Source organism: Sapajus apella, unplaced genomic scaffold (genome assembly GCF_009761245.1).
Source record: "Sapajus apella isolate SASKATOON/1434 unplaced genomic scaffold, GSC_monkey_1.0 scaffold5, whole genome shotgun sequence".
NCBI classification, from domain to species: Eukaryota; Metazoa; Chordata; class Mammalia; order Primates; family Cebidae; genus Sapajus; species Sapajus apella.
Window position 1 is genome coordinate 29,174,750 of NW_022436945.1, and position 14,042 is coordinate 29,188,791.

Consider the following 14,042-nt stretch of genomic DNA (forward strand, 5'->3'; position numbering starts at 1 on the left):
GCTGAAGTAACAAAACCCTTGTGAGGCTTCATGGAGGCTTTGATTTTCTGATAGGATTACATGTCTCTTTCAAAGTTAATATGCTTAAGCAAGAGTGCCCAATTCTACTATGTTATATACATGATCTATCCCATTAAAGTCAAATGGTACAGAGCAAAGGACATTAACATACAAAATAACACAGGCAGATTTAACTAACTGTTTTTGAATTACTACAATGTGGACAAAACAATTAGTCCCTCAAAGCCTTAATAGTTCCTTACTTATCTGCAAATGAGAAAATTAGAGGATAGGAAAATCAGGCCAGGTATGGTGGTTCATGCCTGTAATCCCAGCGCTTTGGGAGGATGAGGTGGGCAGAATGCTTGTGCCCAGGGGCTCGAGACCAGCCTGGTCAACATGGCAAAACTGCTTCTCTACAAAAGAACTTTAAAAAAATTACCTAAGCATGGTGATGTGCCTATAGTTCCACCTACTCAAGAGGCTGAGGTCTGAGACTGTTTTAGCCTTCTACAGTGAGCCAGGATCGTGCCACTGCACTTCAGCCTGGGCAACAGAGTAAGATCCTGTATCCAAAAAAGAAAAGAGAAAAAGAAAAGAAAAATCTTTTTTTTGTTTGAGACTGAGTCTCACTCTGTTACCCAGAGTGCAGTGGTGTGATCTCAGCTCACTGCGAACTCCGCCTCCCAGGCTGGGATTACAGGCATGCACCACCATGCCTGGCTAATTTTTTCTAGTAGAGATGGGGTTTCACCATATTGGCCAGGCTGGTCTTCAACTCCTGACCTTGTGATCTGCCTCCCAAAGTGCTGGGATTAAAGGGATGAGCCACCACGCCCGGTCAGAAAAGAAAATCTTAATAAAAAATGGCTGGGTGTGGTGGCTCACGCCTATAATCCCAGCAATTTTGAAGGCCGAAGTGGGAGGATCGCCTGGGTCCAGGAGTTTGAGACCGGCCCAGAGAACATGGCAAAACCCTGTCTCTACCAAAACAAACAAACAAACAAACAAAACACCCCCACAAAATTAGCCAGGTGTGGTAGCATGTGCCTGTGGTCCCAGCTACTTAGGAGGCTGAGGGAGGAGGATCACCTGAGCCCAGGAGGTTGAGGCTACAGTGAGCTATGATCATGTCACTGTACTCAAGCGTGGGAGACACAGCAAGACCTTGTCTTAAAAAGAAAAAAAAGATGAAAAAGATATACAAAAGTAAATTTTGTTGATTTTATTTTATATGGTGAGAGATGAGAGATAGGGGTCTAGTTTTAACAAAATAAACACCAAACAAAAAATCAAAACCACACACACATATACACACAAAAAATGCAATTTAAAAATGGGAAAATATCTGAACAGACATTTCTCAAAAGAAGACATAAAAGTAGCCAACGGGTATATGAAGAAATGTTTAACATCATTAATCATTAGAGAAATGCAAATGAAAACCAAAAGAAGAAACATTACCTCAGTTAAAATGGCTTTTTATCAACAAGACAGGGAATAACGGACGCCACCAAGGATGTGGAGAAAAGTGAACCCTCGTACACTGTTGGTGGGAATGTAAATTAGCATAGCTACTATGGAAAACTGCATGAAGGTTCTTCAAAAAACTAAAAACAGATCTGCCGTATGATCTAGTAATTCCACTACTGGGTACGTATTTTTTATAAAGGAAATTAATATATGGAAGAGATATCTGCACTCCTATGTTTATTGTGTCACTATTCACAACAGCCAAATATGGAATCAACCTAAGTGCCCATCAATACATGAAGAAAGAAAATGAGGTATATATGTACAATGAAGAATCATTCAGCCATAAAAAAGAACGAAATCCTGCCATTCGCAGCAACACATATGGAAATTGAGCTTATTACGTTAAATGAAACAAGCCAAGAACGAAAAACAAATAATTGCATATTCTCAGTCACAGGTGGGAGCTAAAAATATGGGCCTCATGATGACAGAGTAGACTGGTGGTTACAAGAAACTGGGAAAGGGGGAACGAAGAGAGATTAATTAATAGATATAACAGTGTTTTAGAGATTGGTAGAGTGACTACAGTTTACTAGCTAGAAGAGAATTTCAATATTTCTAGCATAAAGATGAATATTTAAGGTGATGTATATCCCCATTACACTGATCTGATCTTCACAAATTGTATGAATTTATTAAATTATTAGATATAGCCTGAATATATGTATGTTTATTATGTTATGGGCTGACATGTGTTTCTCCCAAATTAATATGAATTCTAATCCCCAGTATCTCAGAATGTGACTGCATTTAGAGATAGGGCCTTTAAAGAGACAATCAAGGTAAAATAAGATTGAATGGGTGGGGCCTAATCCAATATGATTATTGTTCTTATAACAGATTAGGACAAATATGCTGGGTGCACGGAGAAAAGACCACAAGAGGACACAGTGAGAAGGAAGCCATCTGCAAACGAAGGTGAGAGGCTTCAGGAAAAAAAATAAAAATTGCTGATATCTTGGATCTCAGGCTTACACCTCCAGAATTGTGAGAAAAGAAATTTCTTTTTTTTAGGCTAGCCACTTTGGGATATTTTATTATGAAAGCCCTAGCAAATGAATACAATCAGCATTTTAATACAGTCACATCAGTGATTCACCTAAGGTGAAATAAACAGTAAAGCTTGGGCACTGGAACTGATCTCTGAATTCTAGGCTGTTTGGAAAAAGAACCAACAAGTGCTGCATAGCAACCCAATGTGGAAAGATATATAACTTATCTACTGCAAAAATGATTAATGCAAGATAAAAGCATTACCAGAAGTTTGCAGTAGGAAATCATTAAAAACAACAGAAAAGTCTGAAATCATGAGAATACGTAATAAAAAAAATCAATAGCTAATGTCTATGATGCCAGGCTGCTTACCTTTTATATGCTATCTTAACACAATCATCCAACAAGATTTTATGCCCATATTAAAGTTGAAAATAAATGAAAATTCAAAGACATTTTCCAAAGCCACAAAGTAGACTTATGTTTTGAAACCAAATTTGTCTTAAGACAATCCTGTCCTCCTTCCAATAAACCATTCTGTTCTCACACATCAAATGAACAGTTACCACTATACTACACAATTCTGTAGTAATATATACTACAGAATATTATGGGGCCATTAAAATGCTTAAGAAAACTCAGAGGTTGGTCAACAGCCACACAGATCTAAAACATTCCTTTCTCTATCTTTCTCTTTTTTCTAAGTTTTCTTTAATGAGAATACGTAAGCTAAAAATAAACATAAAAACCCTTTAAAAACAAAAAGCATTAAATAAAGCCAAAGATCATAAAACAAGCAGGCTTTCCCTTTAACTTGAATGATGTAACACCCCTGTGATTAAAAGAGACATACAGAGGTTCTTAGGTATCCTTAGAGGCCTAGAATTTAAATTAATAACACTAAAGTTTCAGATTATCTATTTTTGAGTGAATATACTTCCTAGCTTACCTTATGGCTTCTGAATCAATGTGCACAGGTGCGATTCTTTCCAACAGAAATTTGACCATCTCTAGAAAAGGATTCGTTGGTTGCTTAGGATTTGCAAGTTTCCGGGCTATTTCCCTCTATAGAAAGAAAAGAGTTTTACCAAGTGTGATTTGCTTTCACATTTTTCAAAAGGAAAATAACTGTAGGCCAAGAAAAGGAACTGAAATATTCAAAATCAACGTAAGTGAGAATTTTCTGCTCTAAACCCTAGCTTAAATTTTTACGCCCACTGAGCAATCACTGCAAAATCTGGACAGCGGAGAAAAAAAGTAGATGATGTCGTTTCTGAGTGAACGCAGTCTTACCTCACAGTTCTTCAATGAAATTATTGTTTAATATAGCAACCTTTTTCTGTCACCAGGCTAGGGTGCAGTGGCGTAATCTCGGCTCACTGCAGCCTCCACTTCCTGGGTTCAAGTGATTGTCCTGCCTCAGTCTCCCGAGTAGCTGGGATTACAGGTAGGTGCCACCATGCCCAGCTAATTTTTATAGACAGGGTTTCACCACGTTGGCCAGGCTGATCTTGAACTCCTAACCTCAAGTGATCCCCCTGCCTCGGCCTCCCAAACTGTTGGGATTACAGGTGTAAGCCACGGTGCCTGGCCTATCGCAACCTTTTTAATGCTCTAATTATGAATATAAATGATTTGTACTTTTATGGGTATGCTTTTTTGGTTTTGTTTCATAATTTGACAGAATATTGTGTTTTGTTTCAGTTAACTTTTTTTTTTTTTTTGAGATGGAGTCTTGCTGTCACCCAGGCTGGAGTGCAATGGCACAATCTTGGCTCACTGCAACTTCTGCCTCTTGGGTTCAAGCACCTCTCCTGCCTCAGTCTCCATAGTAGCTGGGATTACAGGTATGTGCCACCACACCTAGCTATTTTTTGTACTGTTAGTAGACATGGAGTTTCGCCATGTCGGTCAGGCTGGTCTTGAACTCATGGACCTCAGATGATCTACCAGCCTTGGCCTCCCAAAGTGCTGGGATTACAGGCATAAAGCCACCATACCTGGCCAGTTAATTTGTTTTTAAAAAGTAGATATTCATACATACATAAATACTTGCAAAAGTTTTCAGTTCTGAAAAAACACAGGTGAAGTATAAATGAGAACCCTGTACACCCCTAATATTTATAATTTAGATATATAATTATGAAAGACTGATAGATGACCCCGATAATAAAAGTAACTCTCAGCCAGGCACGGTAGCTCACACCTGTAATCAAAGTACTTTGGGAGGCTAAGGCAGGTGGATTGCCTGAGCTCAAGAGTTTAAGACCAGTCTGAGAAACATGGCAAAACCCTGTTCCTACCAAAGAATACAAAAAATTAGCCAGGCGTGACAGCACTCACCTGTGGTCCCAGCTACTCAGGAGGCTATGGTGGGGGGATCACTTGAGCCTGCTAGGTGGAGGTTGCAGTGACCACCTGAGATTGCATGGCTGCATAGACCCTGTCTCAAAAAACAACAACAACAAAAAAGTAACTATTCATTTAAACTCAAAGACTATGGTATTAGGCCAGGTGCAGTGGCTCATGCCTGTAATCCCAGTATTCTGGGAGGCCAAGGGGGACAGGCAGATCATTTGAGGTCAGGAGTTTGAGACCAGCCTGACCAACATGGTGAAACCCTGTCTCTAATAAAAATACAAAAATTAGCAGAGCATGCTGATGCATGCCTGTAATCCCAGCTACTCAGGAGGCTGAGGCACAAGAATCATTTGAACCTGGGAGGCAGAGGTTGCAGTGAGCCAAGATCGCACAACTGCTCTCCAGCCTGGGTGACAGAGCAAGACTCCATCTCGAAAAAAAGAAAAAGAAAAAAATCTTCTTTTAAAAAGGTATTCTTTCATGTGCACACTTATCTTTGTTGCACAATTACTGTTATGGCTACTAAAAATAAATTAGAAGGGAATTTAATATTATCAATATTTGTTGCAGCTGGAATCAGTAATGTAGAAAAGGATAGAGCAGTTTCTTACAAGAAGGAACTTCCAAAGTTTTAACTTTCATATTCAAGTGAGATGTGCATTACACTCATTGAATTATAAAAAGATATAACTAAACAGAAACAGGGCTGAGGCAGGAGGATCACTTGAGCTCAGGGGTTTGAGACCGGCCTGGGTAATATAGTGAGATCTCATCTCTACAAAAAATCAAAAAATTATCTGGGAATGGTGGCACACACCTGTAGCCCCAGCTACTTGAGAGGTTAAGGTAGGAAGATCACTTGAGCCCAGGCGGTTGAAGATGTAATGAACTATCATCACATCACTGCACTCCACAGACTGGGCAACACAGTGAGACGCTGTCTCAAAACACACACACACCCCTCAACACTTCTGAACACAACTGCTAAGACGCTGTCTTCTTCCCTAAATCATCTCCCCTGACATCCAGTCAGCCAATCTAGAAATAAAGCAGTCATTCTTCGCACAGTGGTCTAATTCCTATTTATCCTTTAAAATTCAACTTAGGAGTCACTTATTCTAGAAGAAGTAATTCCTGGACCTATTTCCATCCCTGCTTGGGATGAGTAATGCTCCTTTACTTTACCAAAGCACACAATTCCATAAAAATATTTATTGGCCTCTGTCACTTATTCTGTAAGCTCCATGAGAATCTGTGTATTATAAAATGTATTAAATCATGCAGTGAATTATAACGGTGTGTGCTTGATCAAAAAAGAAAATAGTATTTGGACTTCTGAAGATACAATGAATATCCACATAATTAGGTAGAGAAGGGTTTTTATAAGTGTAGTCCACAAATTACTCATGTTGAGACTTGGTGAAAAGATGGATTTATGCTGGGCGCGGTGGCTCACGCCTGTAGTCTCAGCACTTTGAGAGGCTGAGGCGGGAGGATCACCTGAGGTCAGGAGTTCAAGACCAGCCTGGCTAACATGGTGAAATCCCGTCTTTAAAAAAAAAAAAAAAAAAAAAAAAAAAAAAAAGATGGATTCACGATCCTACATCACACCTATTTTAAAGATCCTTACTCTTTGTAGTGTAAGACCTAAAAGAACGACCATTTATTGAAACCCTGCAGTCAGTGCAGGGAGGCCCTGTATAAAGCCACATATAATATTTCATTTTACTTTATTCTTTTAAAAATCTTATGAGGGTGATAATATTTATACGTGAAGAAAATAAATAAGGAGGCTTGAAAATATTGAGTAACTTACTAAAGGTCACATCGGTATAGCCGATATTCAAACTGAGGACTGTTTCATTAAATGCTGAATAAGCAAGCTTACTGGAAAATATTAAAATTGGGGGACCACTGTCATAGATGGGCAATGAAGCATAAACTAGGAGGCGCAGCTGAAGCTATGGTAAATATGTGGTCCCTCTCTAGCGTCAAGGTGTAGAAACCTAAAACTTGAATTCTAAAAGGAAAATATATCCATATATCACATTTCAATTCCACTGCTCTCTTTCATTACATCCACCACCCCACATACAAATACACATGTCTCTGTTGATAATCTTTGCTCAAAGTACTTTTGCTAAGATGTTTCAGAAATAGAACTTGGACAAAGAGGAAGGAAAATATCAGATTTATATGCCTACTAACTCTCTTACCAAGTAATATCTACCTCTTGAGAAGTGAGATATGATTGTAATTTACAAAAATAAAGAGGTAGTGATAAATACACATTAGGGTACAGAGAAGGAACTCTCAAGGATGGAGTGAAAGCTACATAGAAGGAGAGAAACTAAATTTTATGGTTGCATATTTTTCTTTATTCTTTTTTATCAGAACAGGAACGGGGTATCATCGAAAATATGTAAATAATATTCAGTTGCCCGGGGGGGGGGGGCGGGGAGGACGAACTCATAGAAGTACTCTAACAGAGGTCGTCTCATGTGTCTAAAGAGTATTCTAAGTCTCACTTTACATATGAGAAGATATAGTTAAATAACATGCTCAATCACACATGCTAATATAAGAGTTAGGAAAGAAGGTATCATGAAACCATGCTCTTAACACTGTATGGTCTTCATTTCTACCGTGCTGGTTCCTGACCTCAAGTGATCTGCCCACCTCAGCTTTCCAAAGTACTGGGACTACAGGAGTGAGCCACTGTGCCTGGCCTTTTCAAGCTATTTCATTGTATGATCTAATTATAATATTAGATTCTCTGCAGGACACAGGACTCTGGAACTAGAATTCTAAATGCCAAAGAAGTCAATGAAACTTTTAAGCGTTTTCAGCAAATTACACAGCTCAGAAGTGCAAAGGTTGTTGGGCATGGTGGCTGGGATCACTTGAGTCCAGGAGTTTGAGACCAGCCTGGGCAACATGTGAAACCCTGTTTCCACTAAAAATACAAAAATTAGTCAGGCATGATGGTGCATACTTGTAGTACCAGCTACCTGGGAGGCTGAGGCAGGATGATCATTTGAGCCTGAGATGCAGAGGTTACAGTGAGCTAAGATTATGTCATTGCACTCTAGCCTGAGTGACAGAGAAAGACCCTTCTCAAAACAAGAAAAATATAACCAAGTAAATAAAATTTTAAAAAGAAGTACAAAGATTGAAGTAGTCTGGGCATTTGGCATGTCCACATTCCAAGCCCTGGGAGATGAGCCCACTCTTCTCTAACCTAAATTGGTTTCCTCCCCATGTACTCCTAATTATTGGTATTTGCAGATCTCTATGCTGAATAAATGATACTTGTTCCACGGAGCTAGACCCCTTTGTACATACATCCACTATAGTCTTTATCCTTTATAAGTTATTTTAAAACTAATCAACTCTAATCCTTTCTAGAACAAAGTTAGACATATATAAATTGAAATTAGGTTCTTTTATTTGTCTCTGTAAGTCTGGTTCCAAGAACAGTACTTGACGTTTATGTGTAATATTGTAAGAAGGATTATTTATTTAAATCCAATAGGGCAGTGCAGAGCCCTATACATGGAGAAATACATACCCCTACCCCCACACACAAAGAATTATGCATCACTCAATGGTGGAGACAGATTTTGAGAAATGTGCTGTTAAGGCAATTTCATCATGTGAACATCATAGAATGCATGCACACAAGCCTAAATGGTATAGCTTACTACTTCTATGCTACGAAACTGTACAGCATGTTCCTATGCTGAATACTGCAGGGAACTGTAACACAATATTTGTGTATTTAAACATTATCTAAACATAGAAAGGGTAAAAAGATGAAAACACAACATAAACCATATAATAAAAATGCTATATAAAAGATAAAAAACAGTACATCTACATATAGAGCACTTAGCATAAACAAAGCTTACAAGACTAGAAGTTGATCTGGGTAAGCCACTGAGTAAATGGTGAGTGAATGTGAAGGAACAGGACATTACTGTACACTTTAGAAATTACTGTAGACTTTATAAACACTGTACACTTAGGCAGCACTAAACTTACTTAAACATTTTTTCTTTCTTCAAAGATAAATTAGCCTTAGCTTTTTGTAATATTTTTACTTAATAAACTTCAAGGTCTTTTTAGCTTTTTAAAAATTTTTTGGGCCTTCTCTTCCCGATTCTTCCTGGAATTGGGAAAAGCTGGGTTGAGAGGGCAAAAAAAAAAAAAATTTCTTTTGGAGGCAGGATCTTGCTCTGTCACCCAGGCTGAAATGCAGTGGTGTGACCTTTGTCACTATAGGCTTAAACTCCTAGGCTCAAGTGATACTCCCATCTCAGCCTCTGGAGGAGGCAGAACTATAGGCGTGCACCACCACATGCAGCAGGTTTTTTTAGTGTTCTGTAGAGGCAGGGTCTCGATATATTGCCCAGGTTGGTCTCAAATTCCTGGCTTCAAGTGATCCTCCTGCCTAGGCATCCCAAAGTGCCGGGATTACAGATGTTAGCCAATGTACTGGTGTTTTTTTTTGTTTCGTTTCTGTTCTTTTTTAGCTTTTTGACTCTATGCAATAAAACTTAGCTTAAAACACACATTTTACAGGTGTACACAAAATATTTTCTTTCCTTATATCCTTATTCTATTAGCTTATTATTATTGACTTCTTCCTATTAAACATTTTTATTCTATTAGCTTATTCCTATTAAAAATTTTCTTGGCTGGGAGTGGTGGCTCACACCTATAATCCCAACACATTGCAGGGCCAAGGAGGGCAGATTCCTTGAGCTCAGGAGTTCCCTGTCTCTACAAAAAGTACAAAAATTAGCTGGGCATGGTGGCATGTGCCTGTAGTCCCAGCTACTCAGGAGACTGAAGTGGAAGGATCACTTGAATGCAGAAGGTTGTGTGGCTCACACCTGTAATCCCATCACTTTGGGAGGCCAAGGCGGGTGGATTGCCTGAGGTCGGGAGTTCAAGACCAGCCTGGCCAACACAGTGAAACCCTGTCTCTACTAAAAACACAAAAATTAGCCATGTGCGGTGGTGCATGCCTATAATCTCAGCTACGTGGGAGGCTGAGGGATGAGAATCACCTGAACCCGGGAGGTGGAGGTTGCAGTGAGCTGAGATCACATCACTGCATTCTAGCCTCAGTGATAGCCTCTATTTCGAAAAAAAGAGAAGAAAAAAAAAAAATCTTTTAGCAACCCTATGAGGTTGATTAAAGTCTACAGATCAGCAAAACAGGGCTCAAATAAATATACTGAATTACTTACGAAAGATCACACTGGTAATAAATGGTATGGTGGAAACCTATGACTCTCTCATAATATGCTGAATAAATGAGGCTGGGTACAGTGGCTCACAACTGTAATCTCAGTGTTTCAGGAGGCTGAGGTGAGACGATCACTTGAAGCTGAGAGTTTGAGGCCACCCTGGGAAACATAGAGACCCCTGTCTCCACAAAGGAAAAAAAGTATTTTTTAAAGACAGTTTCACTCTTTCACCAGGCTGGTGTGCAGTGGCCTGATCTCAGCTCACTGCAAGCTCTGCCTCCTGGGTTCAAAGGATTCTCTTGCCTCAGCCTCCAGAGTAGCTGGCATGTACATCACACCCGGTAAATTTTTATCTTTTTAGTAGAGACAGGGTTTCACCATGTTGACTAGGCTGGTCTCGAACTCCCAACCTCAGGTGATCCACCCACCTCAGCCTCCAAAAGTGCTGGGATTACAGGTGCAAGCCACCATGCCAGGCCTATAAAAAATTTAAAAACTTAGTCGATGTGGATGCATGTGTCAGTATCTAGCTATGTGGAAGGCTGAGGTACAGGATCACTTGAGCACAGTTTAAGGCTACAGTAAACTATGACTGTGACACTGTACTCTATCCTGGATGACAAAGCAAGACTATCTCAGGAAACAAACAAAAAAAAAGCTGAATAAATGAAGATTTCCCTCCTGATAGCTTCAAGAATACTGTTTTATATGAAATGAGTTCAAGAGTAGAATGAAGACAAAAGTCTAGATAGGAATTTACTTTATCTGTAAATGAAAACAGATATATGGCAATGTTACTGCTGCTAATTTATTGACAAGGATTGTTTCCATTCTAATACATGAAAGAAGGAAACGCATGTGCACACAAGCATTCAGAAAATACTTAACAGTTACTCAATGAATGTCTACTAAGTAAAAAGTACTTTATCTTGTAAAATTCCTAAGACCAATCTCCCTGGCTTAGTTCTGTAGCATTTTCCTGGAATGTGGCTGGAGAGTGAATGGCAGATACAGAATTAACTTGACAACAGAGTAACTGAGAGTAATTACTCTCAATTAAATTTGTGTAAATTTAACAATAATCACTCTCAGTTAAATTTACACAAATCACTCTGTGTATAACAGGCTTTAATGAAATACGTATTTCTGTAAGTAAAGCTAGAGAAAAAGTGTAAAGTATGATTTACTAACCACACAAACATCTGCCTGTTTGCAAGAACAGGTTGGGCTGATTAATAACTCCAATTGAGACCGAAGTTTCTCGTCATCGCCGAGAACCTGGTTAAATTTCTTCACAAAATCTTGTGCTTTCCCAGGGTCAGGCAAATTCTCTATAAAATTAAGAGAGAAATCAGTATTAGAGAAGAAGAAGAAAAAGAACTATTTTACTAAGTGAAAAACAGGTGTCATAAAAATATTATGGAGCCATTAAAAGAAAATCAGCCTGATTCTTAGAAATAAAATTAAGATGAAGACTCTTTTATTTTACTTAGCATTAAATCAATAGTCCCATTGGGTAAATAATTTGTCTGTAATGACGTTTATTACATGTTTAGTGAGTAAATAAACATACTCACTTGCTATGGTCATCAGTTTTCCAAACATGGCAGAACAGTTAGCCTCTGACTGAAATTTAAAACAGAAACAAAAGAAAAACTAGTTATATATGTTAACAAATTTCTGTAACAAAAATCAGTACTCATTACTGTACATTTTCCATGAAGTCAAAAAAAAGTTCATCACAATCTGCTCAATGGAAAATGGTTTCACCACATGTATACACTAAATTAACAACAAGGAATTATAAAGTAGCAACTATTAAGACAAATAGAAAAAAGATGTTAGGAGGAAGGTATTTTAAAAATCACAAGTATACAACTTTCATGTGAAAGTTAAATTGCCAGAAGACTGAAAAAAGATCAATGAGGCAATTAACATATAAAATTATCATATCAGAATTACTGTGAAACTACATGCCACAAAAAAGTAAAAATATAAAGTGAAAATTTTGCCTTCTGGAATAGAGTTTTGTTAGTTATTTTGCGGCCCATTACTTAAATATCTTCAAGAAAACTTTCTTTCTAAAATTACTCCCCTTTCCTCTATCCCATATAGCATTATTTTATTATTAGTTTTAATTTATATTAAATTTGAATAATTTAGTTTAAAAGCTAGAAGACATGCCCCCACAGGCTATCTGTTTTTGTTAATAGTTTTGATGGAATACAGTCATGTCCATTCCTTTACATATCATCTATGACTAATTTTGCAAAGGCAGGATTGAATATCTGACCAGGGACTCTATGCCTCGCAAAATATATGTTTTTGCTATCTATTAATTAATTTTTTTTTTTAGACAGAGTTTCGCTCTTGTTGTCCAGGCTGGATTGCAATGGCGTGATCTCAGCTCACTGCAACCTCCGCCTCCTGGGTTCAAGTGATTCTCCTGCCTCAACCTCCTGAGTAGCTGGAACTACAAGCATGTGCCACTACGCCTGGCTAATTTTGTATTTTTAGCAGAGATGGGGTTTCTCCATGTTGGGTCAGGCTGGTCTCCAACTCCTGACCTCAGGTGATCCGCCTGCGTCGGCATCCCAAAGTGCTGGGATTATAGGTGTGAGCCACCATGCCCAGCCTCTGTTGATTTATTTTAAAAGTGTGCCAGGCTGGGTGCAGTGTCTCACACCAATAATCCTAGCACTCTGAGAGGCCTAGGCAGGCAGACTGTGTGAGCACAAGATTTTGAGACCAGCCTGAGCAACATGGTGAAAACACACCTCTACAAAAATATACAAAACCTAGCTGGGTATGGTGGAGCACACCTGCAGTCCCAGCTACTCAGAAGGCTAAGGTGGGAGGATCATCTCAGCCCAGTGACATCGAGGCTGCAGTGAGCTGTGACCATACCACTGTGTGACAGCCTGGGCAACAGAATAAGATCCTGTATTTTAAAAAAAAATAAAGTAATATAAAAAAAAAAAAAAAAAAGTATACCAGCTCCTCTTCCATTACCCACGTGTCCCAGAGAGGTCTGCATATATGATCCCCTGGTGAATACACTTAAAAATATAAATTTTTCTTCTTCCACTTTGCAAAAACTTGGGGGCATTATTTCTTTTTTAGTTGGCCATTGGCATATTTATAGGATTGATATCTGATACTCACTCTATACTGAGAGACCATGAATCATGCAGTGAAAAAGAAATATGACATCTAATATAATTTCATCTTGAAATTTAATTCTAATTATTTGAAAACTGATTAATTATATATAAACTCTTAGTGTCTGAAAACTTTATATAAACTAGAAAACACTATTTCTTTGCCCAAACTGAAAAATAAAAGTTTGTTATATTCATTTTAAATGGAAATTTAGTTTAGACAACAGGAATTATGTTTAACTGACGTTTGGAAAATAAAACAACTGAGATACAATTCTTTGCTTCACTATATAGAACTACAGAAAATCTGAACAATGACTGTAATAAAATATGAATTTAAACAGTGAACCTACTGTAGGCTGCTTGTGCAAATCCAATAGTTCGCGTACATGACTCCGAAGCATGTTCTGACACTTCCACATTTCATTGAGAGCTCTGTCAAGTCAGGAATATGAAAAAATACATTATATAACAATACTGGAAATTATTCATATTTGGTTTTACAACTTTTTTTGTGGCATGGTACATATACGTACACGATTCTTGTACATCTACCTAAAAGTTTAAGCACCACAAAATATATCTATTACAATTTAAGAAAATTTAGTAAAATGGTAAATATAAGCCTTTTTATGAGAGAAAATATTTGAGAGGTTTAGAAAGATCAATAGGCAATAAAGAGACTGAAAGATGTTTTAAATACAGGTAGCCAGAAAGTTCTGGTGCAAGGAAA

At 38.1% G+C, this 14,042-nt stretch overlaps 1 protein-coding gene across 4 annotated transcripts in view; it reads right to left on the minus strand.

Annotated features, from left to right (window-relative positions):
- PDS5A (PDS5 cohesin associated factor A) overlaps nucleotides 1-14,042 on the minus strand; it is a 157,705-nt gene that overhangs the window by 70,840 nt on the left and 72,823 nt on the right. For all 4 annotated transcript variants that reach the window (XR_004267489.1, XM_032273988.1, XM_032273989.1 and 1 more), the window contains 4 exons: nucleotides 13,663-13,744; nucleotides 11,726-11,774; nucleotides 11,340-11,479; nucleotides 3,479-3,594 (listed from right to left, as the gene is read on the minus strand). Coding sequence is in view for 3 of the 4 variants with exons in the window: in XM_032273988.1 (XP_032129879.1) it covers nucleotides 3,479-3,594; nucleotides 11,340-11,479; nucleotides 11,726-11,774; nucleotides 13,663-13,744 (387 nt within the window). In the remaining variant the exon portion in view is untranslated. The remainder of the gene's footprint in view (nucleotides 1-3,478; nucleotides 3,595-11,339; nucleotides 11,480-11,725; nucleotides 11,775-13,662; nucleotides 13,745-14,042) is intronic.